The sequence below is a fragment of the Hypanus sabinus genome, chromosome 4 (assembly GCF_030144855.1).
Source record: "Hypanus sabinus isolate sHypSab1 chromosome 4, sHypSab1.hap1, whole genome shotgun sequence".
Taxonomy (NCBI): Eukaryota; Metazoa; Chordata; class Chondrichthyes; order Myliobatiformes; family Dasyatidae; genus Hypanus; species Hypanus sabinus.
This window is the reverse complement of record NC_082709.1, coordinates 142,575,447-142,588,892: the sequence shown is the minus strand read 5'-3', so window position 1 is coordinate 142,588,892 and position 13,446 is coordinate 142,575,447. Positions and strand designations below refer to the sequence as shown.

Here is a 13,446-nt window from a genome sequence, read left to right as displayed (position 1 = left end):
AAGTCAGTGAAATCAATGGTGATATAGTAAGGATGGAGACTATTAAGGTGGAATATGAAGTGTTGTTTGTCTAATCAGCATTTTGCCTCAACTTGGCAGTAGAGGAGGCCATGTACAGATATATCATTATGGGAATGAGGTGTAGAATTAAAATGGCTGGCCACGGGAGATCTTGGCTGTTATGGCCGATGCAGCAGAGGTTATGGCTGATTCATCACTTCACTTGATGAAGTGATCTGCCAGCCTGCATTGGGCTTCACCACCATAGAGGAGATAGCACCGCAACCACCAGATGCAATAAATGCACTGATGGATTCATATGCGAAATGCGGCCTCACCCAGGATAGGTTGGGGTTCTGAAGGGTGGAGGGGAGGGGGTGTAGGGGTGGATGTAACACACACTTACCATGGTTACAGGGATAAGAGCTTGGAGGGGTTTGGAAAGGAAGGGCGAGCACGTAGTAAATACACCGTACACAGAAACTCACCCTCAGAAGATGCAGTTTTCACAATGGAGGCAAATCTCTTTCAAATTACTGAAATTGGTCTCAGATATTACATTGAGAAACATTATCTATAAAACTGTATCTCTTATTTAGGATGTCATCCCTACCCAGTTAAGAAGGGGCACAAATTTATCTTGCTACCACGTGCAGAGTGACATTCACCAAATAACAATACTTGTCTGACCAGCAAGGTGGTAATTATGTCCACCTGCCCCGTTTTGTTGGCCTTGTTGCCCTTGTTGCCCCCGCTCCTCCATTGCGGTGGCATTAGCCGGCCGTTAGAGGGCGCCACGGCTGTCAGGTGACGTCACTGCCCCTCGCTCCCGGAGCCGGTTGGACGGGCGGAGCTGTCGGGAAAGGGCGATGGACGACTTCCAGGCCGCGGACGATGTGAGGACGGTAGCTGGGCTCGGGTGAAGTCTCACTGGGGCTGGGTTCCCACCTCAAGCTGGGAGTGGCTGCGACAGGGCGGTGTTGGGAAGCTGGCGGCTCGAGTGACAGCGGGCGGCCTTGGGCCCTGTCCCGGGTTCACTTGCAGCTGCCCCGCTTCCGGGCATCGCCCTCTTTTCCTCCCTGCCTCACTCTCCACCTCCCTCTCTGTCTTCATCCTGCCTCGGTTTTCCCCATTTCCTCCTGTTAGCCCCACCCTATTTATTTTACATTATTTTTCTGCTGTGCTTTAATTCATGTCTTTTAATCTGCAAAGAGTAAATCAGTCCCTAAGAATGTGAAACTTTCTATTTCGTCGTTTATCCCCAAGTTGTTTATTTTCAGGTTGCCTTCAACGTGGATGAAACAAGCATTGTCGTCAAAGAGGTACATATTTCTGAGTTTTTAAAACGATTGATCTAGAAATGGTTGACCCATGAATTCTAATTCTAACGCTAATTAGTACTTACTTGTTTGAAGTAGAAAATTCCACAAACGGTCAGCATGTCAATTAACAGCTATGCAAGAATAATGAAAGTTAATGTGTCAAGTTGAAAACCTTTTGTCAGAACTGGACGTGAAGACAGGTAGCTCTAAAGTTGCCGAGAGTAAGGAATTGATAGAGGGGAAGCAGCTTCTCCAAAGGATGTTATGGTTATTCGGGCTTAGAGAATCATTAAACTTTAAATAGAGGCAATATCAAGTTAATGTGGATGGTTAGGGCAAGAATCTGAACAAAGAAACATTAAAGCTATAGAAAAACAATTGTGGATACAAAGGATGGAGAAAATTACAAAATGTGAAACAGTAAGACAGGCTCGAGTATCTGTGGTAATGGAGAGGAAAACCTAAGCTGGTATCACAGATTGACTGGTGAGTTCTGTGACTGACAAAGAAAGTGAGCTACCTAAAATTGTAAAATTTCACATTGACTCCAAAAAAACTGCTTTGTTACCAGACAGAACATGCTTTTCCTCCGTGATCCAACCTCAACTGTTGGGTATGTCCTGTTACTCTGTATTTTATTTTATAACAAACCCCTCTTCTTAGCTTTCATATTTCTGCAGGTTCTCTCTTACTGTTCCTCTTGTTTGTTAAAGTAATGCTGACTTTATGGAGAAATTTCTTTAGTCTATAAGGTCCTCCAACACCTCTCTGCAACTTCTCCTATATTTAAGTTGGTATGGGTGGATCTTGGATCAGAAAGCTTTAACCATAGAGCATTACAACACAGAAACAGGCCTTTTGGCCCTTCTTGGCTGTGCTGAACCATTTTTCTGCCTAGTCCCACTGACCTGCGTCTGGACCATATCCCTCCAAACCCCTCATCCATATACCTGTCCAAGTTTTTCTTAAATGTTAAAAGTGAGCCCGCATTTACCACTTCATCTGGCAGCTCATTCCACACTCCCACCACTCTGTGTGAAGAAGCCCCCCTAATATTCCCTTTAAATTTTTCCCCCTTCACCCTTAACCCATTTCCTTAACATTTCTACTTAACATTTCTCTTTCCACAGATATTTTTTGACCTGAGTACTTTGCAACATTTTATGCTTCTATTCCAGATTTCCAGTATATACAGTTTTTAAAATTTTCATCTGAAATTGAAAGTTTTTGCAATTTCATTAGGATGGTTTATAGGCAGGAGAATCTGAAGGCAGACCAACCTTATTTTGTTGAATAATGTCTAGCCAGTCCTTCAGTGGGCATTCTTAATCTTGCTGTGTCTATGATGCTGGGCCTTGTAGGGTTCTGTGTACACATTGTGCAAGTTCCTACTATATATAGTGTTGTTGCAAATTTGTACATTTTCTTTTTGAAATTTAATCAGTTGTCTAATCATTTACAACCATGCATAAAACATGTTAGCAGAAATATAGTTTAACTCTATAAATCTTAATTTCAGTGCATCGACAATGTTATTGGAGGGGTTGATTATAATCATAACAAGATCAATCAGTGGACTGCTGCTGTGGTTGAACAATCCCTAATGCATTTGATTAAAATGGGAAAGCCATATAAATATATTGGTAAGTACTCTGTAATCATGTACAAGAGTGTTAAGAGGGCATTGTCTGTTAACTTTACTTAAAAACATAGTGCAAGATGCAGGGTACCCTGTGAAACTGACCTTGAAATTCAGGAGAGATACTTCCCACCGCTGTCTGTAAGGAGTTTGTACATTCTCCCCGTGACTGTATGGGTTTTCTCTAGTTTCCTTCCACAGTCCAAAGACTTACTGGTTGGTAGGTTAATTGGTAATTGTGAATTGTCCTATGATTAGGCTAGGGTTAAACTGGTGGTTGCTGCGCTGTGTGCTTGGAAGGGCCTGATGTGCGTGGTGTCCCAAAAAATAAAAATCGAACATTATTCTTGCTAAACTTGTAGATGAAGTTTTATATTTTGCATACATTTGAACTTGCTAGAATTTGAACATATTAATAAGTGATTTTTTTTTATTGGCTGAATAAATTGGTAGGATGCAGTGAGGTGCATTGGCCATTGTTATTAACTTTACTTTAGCAAGACACTTGATTGTTATGAATTTCCAGCTGATATTTATGCCCTGTACTTGTACAGCATTTAAGCAGTTTATCATAAGAATTTCTAATGATTGTATGAAACATTTTTCAACTGAAAATTCAATTGAGCTTCCTACAGTTGTCCTATATTGAATGATTTTTTTTTCCCTTAAAAGAAATCTTTGTTTTGCTGTAAGTAAATGCTGACATTGACCTTGGAAATGAATTAATGGAAATTGTAAAAGTCATAGATTTCAAAGTCTAATGTTAACTTAGCTACACCTAATAAATGGGTTGCTGTCAACATTATTATTAGCAATCTCTTGAAGCAAACTACTTTTATAGTTAATATGTTCATGGTTAGGTGGGTTAGAACTTGCTGATGGTGGTGAGCTGTTTGTACTGCTCTGAGCACACTTTCTATTAATTCACAGATCCTTTGCTGTTAACGGACACTCCCAAGCTGGTCGAGTAGCCTGTATGGTGGAAAATACTTAGTACGATATAATGTGATGTGACTAATGAAAATCCTGCCCGTGAAACAATTGAAAACCTTTCATAGCCATCTAAGCTGTTTACCCAGTTGTCTTGTTTTGAAATCTCAGATATTGAAAAATTAAAACACTTTAGATAGTAAACAGTTAACACAAGATGCAATGTTTGCTCTGAATAGTTGTAATCATACAACACAGGAACAGTCCCTTTGCCTCACAATGTCCATGCTGACCATTGCAAACCATGTATGCGAATTACATTTTCTATCACTAGCCCCATAGCCTTCTATCTTGGTGCTTCAAGTGCTCAACAAGACATTGAAGTGTCTCTGGCTCCATCATTACTCTGAGGGAGTTAATTCCAGATTCCCATCGCTCTGTGTGGAGGGAGGAATCTTTCTTAAATGTGTCTTCAAATGTAGACATCAGTGGGAATGATCATATGATTATGGGGTTCATGACACCAATCTCTAGCAAAAGCATGCTGGTAATTATTATGATGTTTCCAAACTGTCTAAAATTTCATCCCGACTGGGGTGACCAAAAACAGGAAAGGATACAGTACAGGCCATGCAGGACAAATGAGAAGGAATTTATTCACTAAAATGACACTGCTTAATATCATAGTAGAGAGTTAGTCACTGAGCAGACTTGAGTTTGTAGATATTTAGATAATTAGGGAATCAATAAATGATGGGGATATTGCAGGAATATGGTGCTGAGGTAAATGATCAGCAGTGATCCCTTAGCATGGTGGAGCACATGTAACGAGCCACATGGCCAACTTTTTTTTCATTTGTTCTTGAAGAATTTGATAGACTTTTTTAAATCTCAAATTCAAATCCCTTCATCAACTCTACATTATCAATTTGGAAATATTGAATTGAAATATTAACAATTGTCTTGCTCCTTGCAATCTTCTCTTCATTTGAAGGAATGGAGTGTCTGCTTCCAAGCCACTAAGAATGTGAAGAAACATAAACATGATAAAATCTGCAGATGCTGGAAGTCCAAAGCAACACAGACACAATGACGGAGGAACTCGGAGACCAGGTGGAATGAGGTTCTGATGAAGGGCCTTAGTCAGAAACATTGATTGTTTACTCTTTTCCATAGATGCTGCCTGGCCTGCTGAGTTCCTCCAGCATCATGTGTGTGCGTTGTGTACGAATGTACAGGCTCGGTAGATGCAATCCTCACTGTAAATGCCAGGGAATTGTCCCAAATAAATTCTCTAGGTTAAGCTATTAAACCAATGCCAGCAGTTCCAGAGATCTGTTGTTTTGGTGCAATCACTAAGGAACATTAGATTATAAACTTATCATGGAAGTTATCATTAGCTTAGTTTTTAAATATTAACAGCACCTTGGGAATGTGTTACTTGTAACTTATTCTAATTCTTGGCAATTCTAGTGACCTGTGCGGTAATGCAGAAAAGTGGGGCTGGTCTGCATACAGCAAGCTCGTGCTACTGGGACAGCGGCACTGATGGTAAGTTTTATCTTGGTATTTATTTTTGCTACAAATCAGGTTGAAAGAGAAATCAATACCATAGTCAGTTAACAAATGCACCCCGTTGACTTTCTAAAAGAAGCGGTGAATGAATGTTAGTTCTTTCAGAGTCAGAAGGTAGGTACTCCTCAATTCAGATTGCTTAATGGGAACTGATGAATACAACTTGGCAAGTACAACTGGGCCAAAGCAGTGGGAGTATATAATTTATCACTTGATAATCAGTAAGTCAGGATTTAGGCTGTAAGTAAAAACAAACATGAGGGAAATACGACAGGGATGTAAATGGATGGATGTAACCATAGACTTGATGGATTAAATGTCCTCGCGTTTTTTGGAATTTTTTTTTTGTTTGTAGAAAAGGAAAAGATTCTGTGAATTGAAATGCTAGCATTGCAATGTAAGTAGCCCTGGCTTGTAACTGGAAATTGAAATGTTTGTAGCCATAACCACTGTAAGTGTCCACAGAGATATAATTGAGAACATAGAAAATGGGATTCTGCATCATGATGTTCTCATGTACTTCGATATTACTTTTGACAGGTTAATGCGGAAGGTCAGTTTGAGGTTTCGTTAGAGGCATTATGTGAGGCAGTAATATGCAGACCGTGTAAATTTGTTCAAATATTGTTTATTTTTGCAGGAAGCTGCACTGTGAGATGGGAAAACAGAACCATGTATTGTGTCGTCAGCGTGTTTGCTGTCAGCATTATGCTGTGATGTAACGGGAGATCTTGAATGCATCACCTTTCCTAAATACAAGTCTTAAAGAAGATGTACATAACAATAGCAAGACCACTCATTTGTGATACAGGACCGACATGTATATTGTGGTTAACTTATAGCATATACTGTACATGAATATAAATTAAAGCTGCAATCAGTTTCGTAAGGCAGTATCTTGCTCAAATTCTTGTGTTTCTAATGAATTTGTGACTCTTAAACATCGAAGTTTGTTACCAGCTGTAGCTTCTGTTTGTGTTATATCAGGAATCGGCAATTGTGCAGATTTGATATACTAAGTAATCACATTTTTGTAATTTCTTGGCATTTGAGGTTGAGTTGTGCAGTATTAAAATATATTCAAACAGGTAGCCAATTCTTTTCAAATAACCTTTGCTTATTTGGCTCAGCTATGAACTCACTGAATTTGGACTCTTTCCTCTTCTATGGAATAGAATTAGCTTTTTTTGTTTGTTTTTAAAGTTGAATACTCAGAGACACTGATGTTTCCTCAAAATTTTAACAGTCATATCTCACACTGGTGGATGTGGTGTGATTGCAACGTGTAAGAGAAGTTTGGATAAATGCATGGATCAGAGAGCTATGTTGGGGATGGGTCAGGACAGAATAACAGTTCAGCATGGAGTAGATGGGCTTAATGGCTTCTTTCTGTGCTGTAGTGCTCTATGACTCTTATTTTCAATATAAAATACATTATTATTGCAGTAATAAATTAGCTGAGTGTTTATGACAAAAAATGGAGTTTCAAGTTTGACTGTTGACAATATAAAACTTGCTATTTGAATGGAGTAGGTGTTTAGAAATATCCTAGGATTCTTCAAACAATATTTAATCACTGATAACTGACTCCAGCTCATTGATCCTGACAGTTACAAGAGGCCAATGTAAAAGCTGCCTATGTTCAATCACTAATCAGTCAATCCCAATATTTTTGCAGCCTAAATTGGATTTGCAGCCCTGTATTGGTGAATTAGCATTAAACAGGATATTGCTTCTTTATATACCTGAAGTATAAAAAATGTCATGATACATATATGCACACTGAGTATAATTACATAACATTTTCCAAAAGGAATCTGTTTAAGCTAACTTGGTTGCAAAACTGATGATGTTTATTTTTAGCAAAGTGACTAAAGGAGATTAAGCTTGCTCCATCTATAAGAGTTATATTCAGTAAAATATTGAATAAGGTAAGGTCTACAACTTAACCAGTTCAATTTAAGTTGAAATTTGGGTTAAAGATGTTCAAAATTTGGAGCATTTGGTTGTTCTTTATGTAAATGCATTGAAAACTATGTATATTTGAATTTTTCAATACAGAAAATTAAAGTAAATTTTAATCCTGATTTCATTTTGTTCATAGAGAACTTCATTGAAGAATTTTGCAAAGCTGGGGAAAAAGGTTTCTGATGAAACATATGACTGGAACACTAATTTTATTTTTCTTCCCTAGGCTGCCTAGCTAGCTGAATGAATTGTTTTTCTTTTACACTTCTCTCATCAGCAGAGCTGCTTTTTGTAAATAGGAGAGACTGGTTTATCCTTGTTTATGCAGCACAATTTGTTGAAATTGACCTATTTTTTTAAAACCAGTCATATGCATGATCAAGGGCTAGTTTGTACAAAAGTCCTGTAGTAATTTATTATGTAGTACTACAAAAGATAAATTATTTTAATTGTTAATGCCAAAAGTATAATTATGAAAGAATTATCATTTTGATCCTTAAATCTTAACTGATTCATCATGTTTGGTTTTGTTATTTGATACCCTAAATTCTTGCTCCATTATTGCATTATATTTATCTGATTAGTCTTTTAACTGTCCAGCAGATTTTCTAACCGATGTCTTGTGGAAATCTAGCAGTTCTTGGGAGTGCCTAGAGGTTTAGACTTGCTATCAGAAGATGTTGTGATAAAACATTGATAAGCTTTTGAGGGACTAAAAGCATAAAGCTAGTTATGTTGTAATTAAGTGCTATTTTGCTGCAAAATAAAATCTAGTAAACTGCTATATCGTAAAGTATAGCTTTCATTTACCTATGGATGTTTATGATTATCTTTAAAGAATTTGGTTTACTTTGTTCTTGTACATAATTTTCTGCCTAAGCCATAAACTACAAAAGCTTTCAATATGTATTTAAATTATGAAAGATTTTAAATTTGTATGAATAATTGAACACTTTCATCTTATTACCATAAGAATTGGCATATACTTTGGTTCAGTGATGGTTTTTCCTTAATCTGGCATGCACTTTTACTTGAACTATTTCAAATATTCTACAAAAGCAACAGCAGTGAGCTTAGAGGTAATACCATAGCTGCTGCTTTTATCTTTTTTGTTATATGGTCAAGTTAGAGTATCACTGATACATTAAGAAATTTGGATCTCAATAAAAACATAGAAACAGTGACCAGTCCTTTCTTTCATTTACAACTCCCGTAGCATGTACACTCACTTTTCAGACAGTTGGCTACTCCTTGTTTTGACTCCTTCAATTTACTTTTGCTAAGAAAAGTGGTCTCGTAAACTTGTCTCCAGATGCTGTTTCTTGTAAAATTTAACTTCCAGTATTAATATAATAATGTAAGCATGGATATCATGGTACTTAATGAAAAGTTACTTCCATTAAGGCCACTTTTTGCCTAAGTTTTTTATCTTGTGTAAACAAATTTACTATAAAATATTTATTTAACAAGATCCTAGCCTTGGTGCTTTTTTTTTGCTATTCTCACTACATTTTTTCTCCTTTAGTTTGACATCCAGCTGTGCTAAATTAGTAATTAACTGCTGCTGCTTGTCAAAATATTATTTTAAACTTGCTAGTGCAGCTTGCAACTTCTAATATTTTTTTTCCTCCCTCCAGGAGGAGGTATTTAATGGAGGCCTGATGTCTCCTACAAGCAGCCTAGGACCTTGCTGCAGTTGTACCGTTTGAAGCAATATCCAAATGTTTACTGACTTGTTTACTGATATTGCCTGTTGATCAGTCAGTTTCACCATTCAACAAACTGAAAATGTAACAATTACTAAATAAGACTAAAATCATTAGCTTTATAACCAAGGCCAGTTTTTAAGCGCTAATAGTCTTTTTATTCTCTTGAATTGTTAGTGTACATTTTTACAAATTTTACATTTACCTTGTGCTCAATATAATCGACTTAACTTGATACCCTTTCAGAGCAGAAGTGTACCAAGTTGCTGAATTTGCTTATTCCTTTGGCACTGTGTGCATTGCATGTATCTCCAAGGCCGAACAGTATTTTGTTTTTAATTCAGTTTTCCAGCATCTCCAGTTCTTTCTTTTTTTCCTTCATAAGTAAATATGTGACCTGTTCCAACTTTCTTCACACAAGCCCTTCACTCCTGAAATCAACCTAGTGAACCTTTTCTGAATTCCCCCAAATCAAGAGTATAATTAAATGAACGCTAAGAAAGTACCTAGCTTTGAAATTCAATCCCTATAAATTTGCCTCAAAATCTACAAGTTTAAATTCCACATCTCTTGTCGCCTTCCTAATTATTTGTTGTATCTGCATGCCAACAGCTGTGTCTCATATACTAATACTCCAGATCTTTTGAAAATAGTTCATGCTATTTAAATAATTTGTGTTGGAATTCCATAAGGATTTAATCTTGGTCCTTTTCCTTTATGTACCGTGTTGATGCTACTTTGGTTATATGACTTGAGTGTGTTTGCTGATACTATGAAACAGCTCCTACATCAATCCTATGTCATATTTGTAACAGCTTTTTTATGAAGTTTGATATCAGAGCAAAAACTTACTGCAAAGTATAGGGAAGGCTTGAATCTCTACCACAAACTCCACCTGCTGGAAGCCATTTCAGAAAAAGAGTGTAGCTGTGATAGGTATTTCACAAAAATAAAAAGAAACTCAAATATGACACCGGATGGTTCATGCTACTTGTAACTGCCACAGATTTTCACCTGTGCTTCAGCTCCATCCCCTAAAGTACCATTTTTTGCTGCAGTAATGCAGCCTGCCTTTGCCCTTGCTCTCCCCTAGATTTAGTATTCCTTGGATGGTCTTTTCTAAATGCAGTTCATGCTGTATAAATGCAGAAATACTGTAATTTTATGCAATTACATGATAATGTTTTTTTCTTGGCACATATAAACTAAAAAACTATTTACTTAACAGGAATATACAGCAGTTTTTTTTTCCAGCTAACCTATATTAATCCAATTTGAAGTTGTATATCACCAACACTAGAAAGTTTAAGATTCTGGAAGTCTGAATCAACACACACAGAGCACGGGAGGAACTCTGGTCTCAGCCCAAATCATTGACTCTTTACTCTTTTCCATAGATGCTGCCTCATCTGCTGAGTTTCTCCAGTGTTCTGTGTTTGTTGCTCCAATTTGAAGTTGGCTCTCTTTGATTTTAATTATACATCTTTGCTTTCTATGGTCCCATTCTATTTATTTTGAAGTTTAATGCAGTTTGATAACCTACTTCTTTTGTAAATAGCATTATTGTAATACTGAATGTTTACAGCATGATTACAATGCTATCAGCTTAGCTTTGTGTAAAATTATACCCTTGGATTCATTAAAAGCTGCATACCAATAATTTGATACAATTAAGCCTACAGTAGGATTTTCTTAAATTTAGGGGTGAGTAGTTGCAATTTAATGTTACCAATTAATAGAAACTAAAAGACATTGCAGTGAATATTCTAATTAATCATCACTTTAAAATCAGCCTCATAATTACCAACAATAGTCAACAGCAGTCGCAGAATGTCCTCGGCGTCTGCACTTGCAGAAAATAAAATCTCCAGGCATCTCTTGCTCTCTGTTAGTCTATTACAATGAGGCCCAATGCAAGCTTGTGGAACAAGACTTAATCTTCCATCTGGACATCTTGCGAGCACTTGAGACTGAATTCTACAGATTCAGGTAACTTTCCTCTGTATCGTCATCCATATAATAATTGGCTATGCTTTTCTCCCTCTTTTTTTTTCCCCTCAGAGTTGAGTAGGTATGCTGCCTGACTCACAACTTAGCATGCCTCTTTTGTCTCCCATCAGGTTCTGACAACGGGTCTTTGACCTGAGATATTGTTCCTATTTCTCTCCCCATAGATGTGGTCTGATCTACCAAGTTTTTGCAGTGTTTTCTGTTTTTCTATTACAATGTAAGAATGGAGGAGACCTTTCAGGATAATAAATCAATGAGCACCAGGATTCCTCACCCCAACACATGAATAAAGTAACATAAGGAGCAGCAGGCCAGTTGGCCTTCTAGAATGCTACACCAGTCAATCAAAACAAACTGATCCAATTGTTTGCCTCAGCAACACATTGCTGCTCCATATACTCCTTGACCCCTTCTGTACTTTAAATGTATGTCAGTCTTGGTCTGAATGTATTCAATAACTACTTCTAGGCTAGAGAATATCAAAAGTTCATGACCATCAGAGTAGAAATGTCTTCTCTTTACCATCTGATGAGGCAAATCCTGATTCTGCAATTGTCACATTTCTAGTTACCCCTAATAGAGGAAGAATCATCTTAGCATCTACCCCATCATGCCCTGCCCATGATCTTACATGACTGATGAAGATCATCTCTTGTTCTTCTGCAATCCAGTAAGTATTGGGCCAACCTTCCTTTATATGCATATCAACCTCAAACCCATCTTACCTGTTCCTCCAAAACCCTCATCAAAAATGAAGAGTAGAACAATGTGCAATAATACTTTTATGCACCGTTCACTTTCAAAACGGCCATCATTCCTGTTGCTTCCCCAGTAATTCTGAATGCTAGGAACAAGAATCTCTGTACATTAACATTTTGCAATTTAATTCTATTTAAATAAGTTTGCTTTTTAATTGTTCCATGCAAAGTGGAAAAACATTTTCCCACATCATACTTGATCTCCAGCTTCTCTTATCAGCATCCCTTTATAGGCCCCTTGTGTCTTCCAAATAATTTGTTATCCTACTTGATCATATGGATAGTCAGAGGCTTTTCCCCAGGGCTGAAATGGCTGCCACAAGAGGGCACAGGTTTAAGGTGCTTGGGAGGAGGTACAGAGGAGATGTCAGGGGTAAGTTTTTTATGCAGAGAATGGTGAGTGTGTGGAATGGGCTGCCGTCAGTGGTGGTGGAGGCGGATACAATAGGGTCTTTTGGACAGGTACACGGAGCTTAGAAAAATAGAGGGCTATGGGTAACCCTAGTAATTTCTAAGGTAGCGACATGTTTGGCACAACTTTGTGGGCTGAAGGGTCTGTATTGTGCTGTAGATTTCTATTACCTTTGTACCATCACGAAACGTGGCTACAGAACATTCAGTTCCTCATTGAAGTTTTGTGTTATTTCGGAGGCTCCTAAATTGATCTGACTATCACTGCTTAGTTATTGAGTAATAATGCAAACAAAAATTCCATGTTTCTTTTCTATAAATTAGCTACTCTGTGCTAATGAATTTCTCAGTATCCCATGATCATCTTGCTCAATAATTTTTTATGCAGCACCTTATCAAATGTAGTCTGGAATCCAAAAATAAAAGTTATGATTCCATGTATAGCACATTTGTCAAACATGATTTCTCCTTTCATAAAACTATGTAGTTTTAGTTTAATGGTTGTATGATTTTTTCCTAAATATCCTGCCTACACTCCTGAATAAATTCCAACATTTTCCCAGTGATGGATTTTAAACTAATGGTCCTATCTTCCCCCATTCTTGTAAAGTGGCATTACACTTGTAGTTCTAGTCCTCTCGGGCCTCTCCAGAATTTGGGGAACTTCCGGTAGATTACAAGTAATCCATTTGCTATAACTGTGCCCTGTAGGAATCTCCATCTGGGGAGAATAAAATTGTATTAGTGTAGGACTAGTGTAAATGGGTGCTCTATGGTTAGTGCAAATTGGTGAGTTGAAGAGTCAGACTTCATGAATTTTGATGAAACATCATTCCTGAAATGTTAACTTTTCTCTTTGACTCTTACTAATCAGTTATGCAGCTCCACTTTTGCTGTTTCAGATTTCTAACATCTTATTGCACATTTTATTTCAAGGTTAACTACACAGTATGTTACAAGTTTATAATTTTATTTTTGTAGAGGATCATATTGGAGAGAAGTTAGTGAGTATAGTTGAGATAATATAAGATCTTTCAGTAAGTATATCCAAAACATTTAACTCTTTCATAGGGGAATACAGCTTTATTCCTTAACCTATCTACATAGTCTTCTAAATGTTGTGGATT

General features: G+C 37.3%; 1 protein-coding gene across 2 annotated transcripts; it reads left to right on the top strand.

Annotated features, from left to right (window-relative positions):
* The first annotated feature begins 778 nt into the window (after window positions 1–778).
* On the top strand, window positions 779–8,618 carry dynlt3 (dynein light chain Tctex-type 3). Of its 2 annotated transcripts, none has more exons than XM_059968235.1 (5): window positions 779–896; window positions 1,281–1,322; window positions 2,842–2,965; window positions 5,365–5,442; window positions 7,571–8,618. In XM_059968235.1, exons 1-5 carry the CDS (start codon window positions 870–872, stop codon window positions 7,615–7,617), a joined length of 318 nt encoding a protein of 105 aa, XP_059824218.1. In that variant the 5' UTR covers window positions 779–869; the 3' UTR covers window positions 7,618–8,618. The 2 variants fall into 2 exon arrangements, with proteins under 2 accessions (XP_059824218.1, XP_059824216.1); XM_059968233.1 differs by having other exon boundaries at window positions 6,107–8,618.
* The last annotated feature ends 4,828 nt before the right edge of the window (window positions 8,619–13,446 follow it).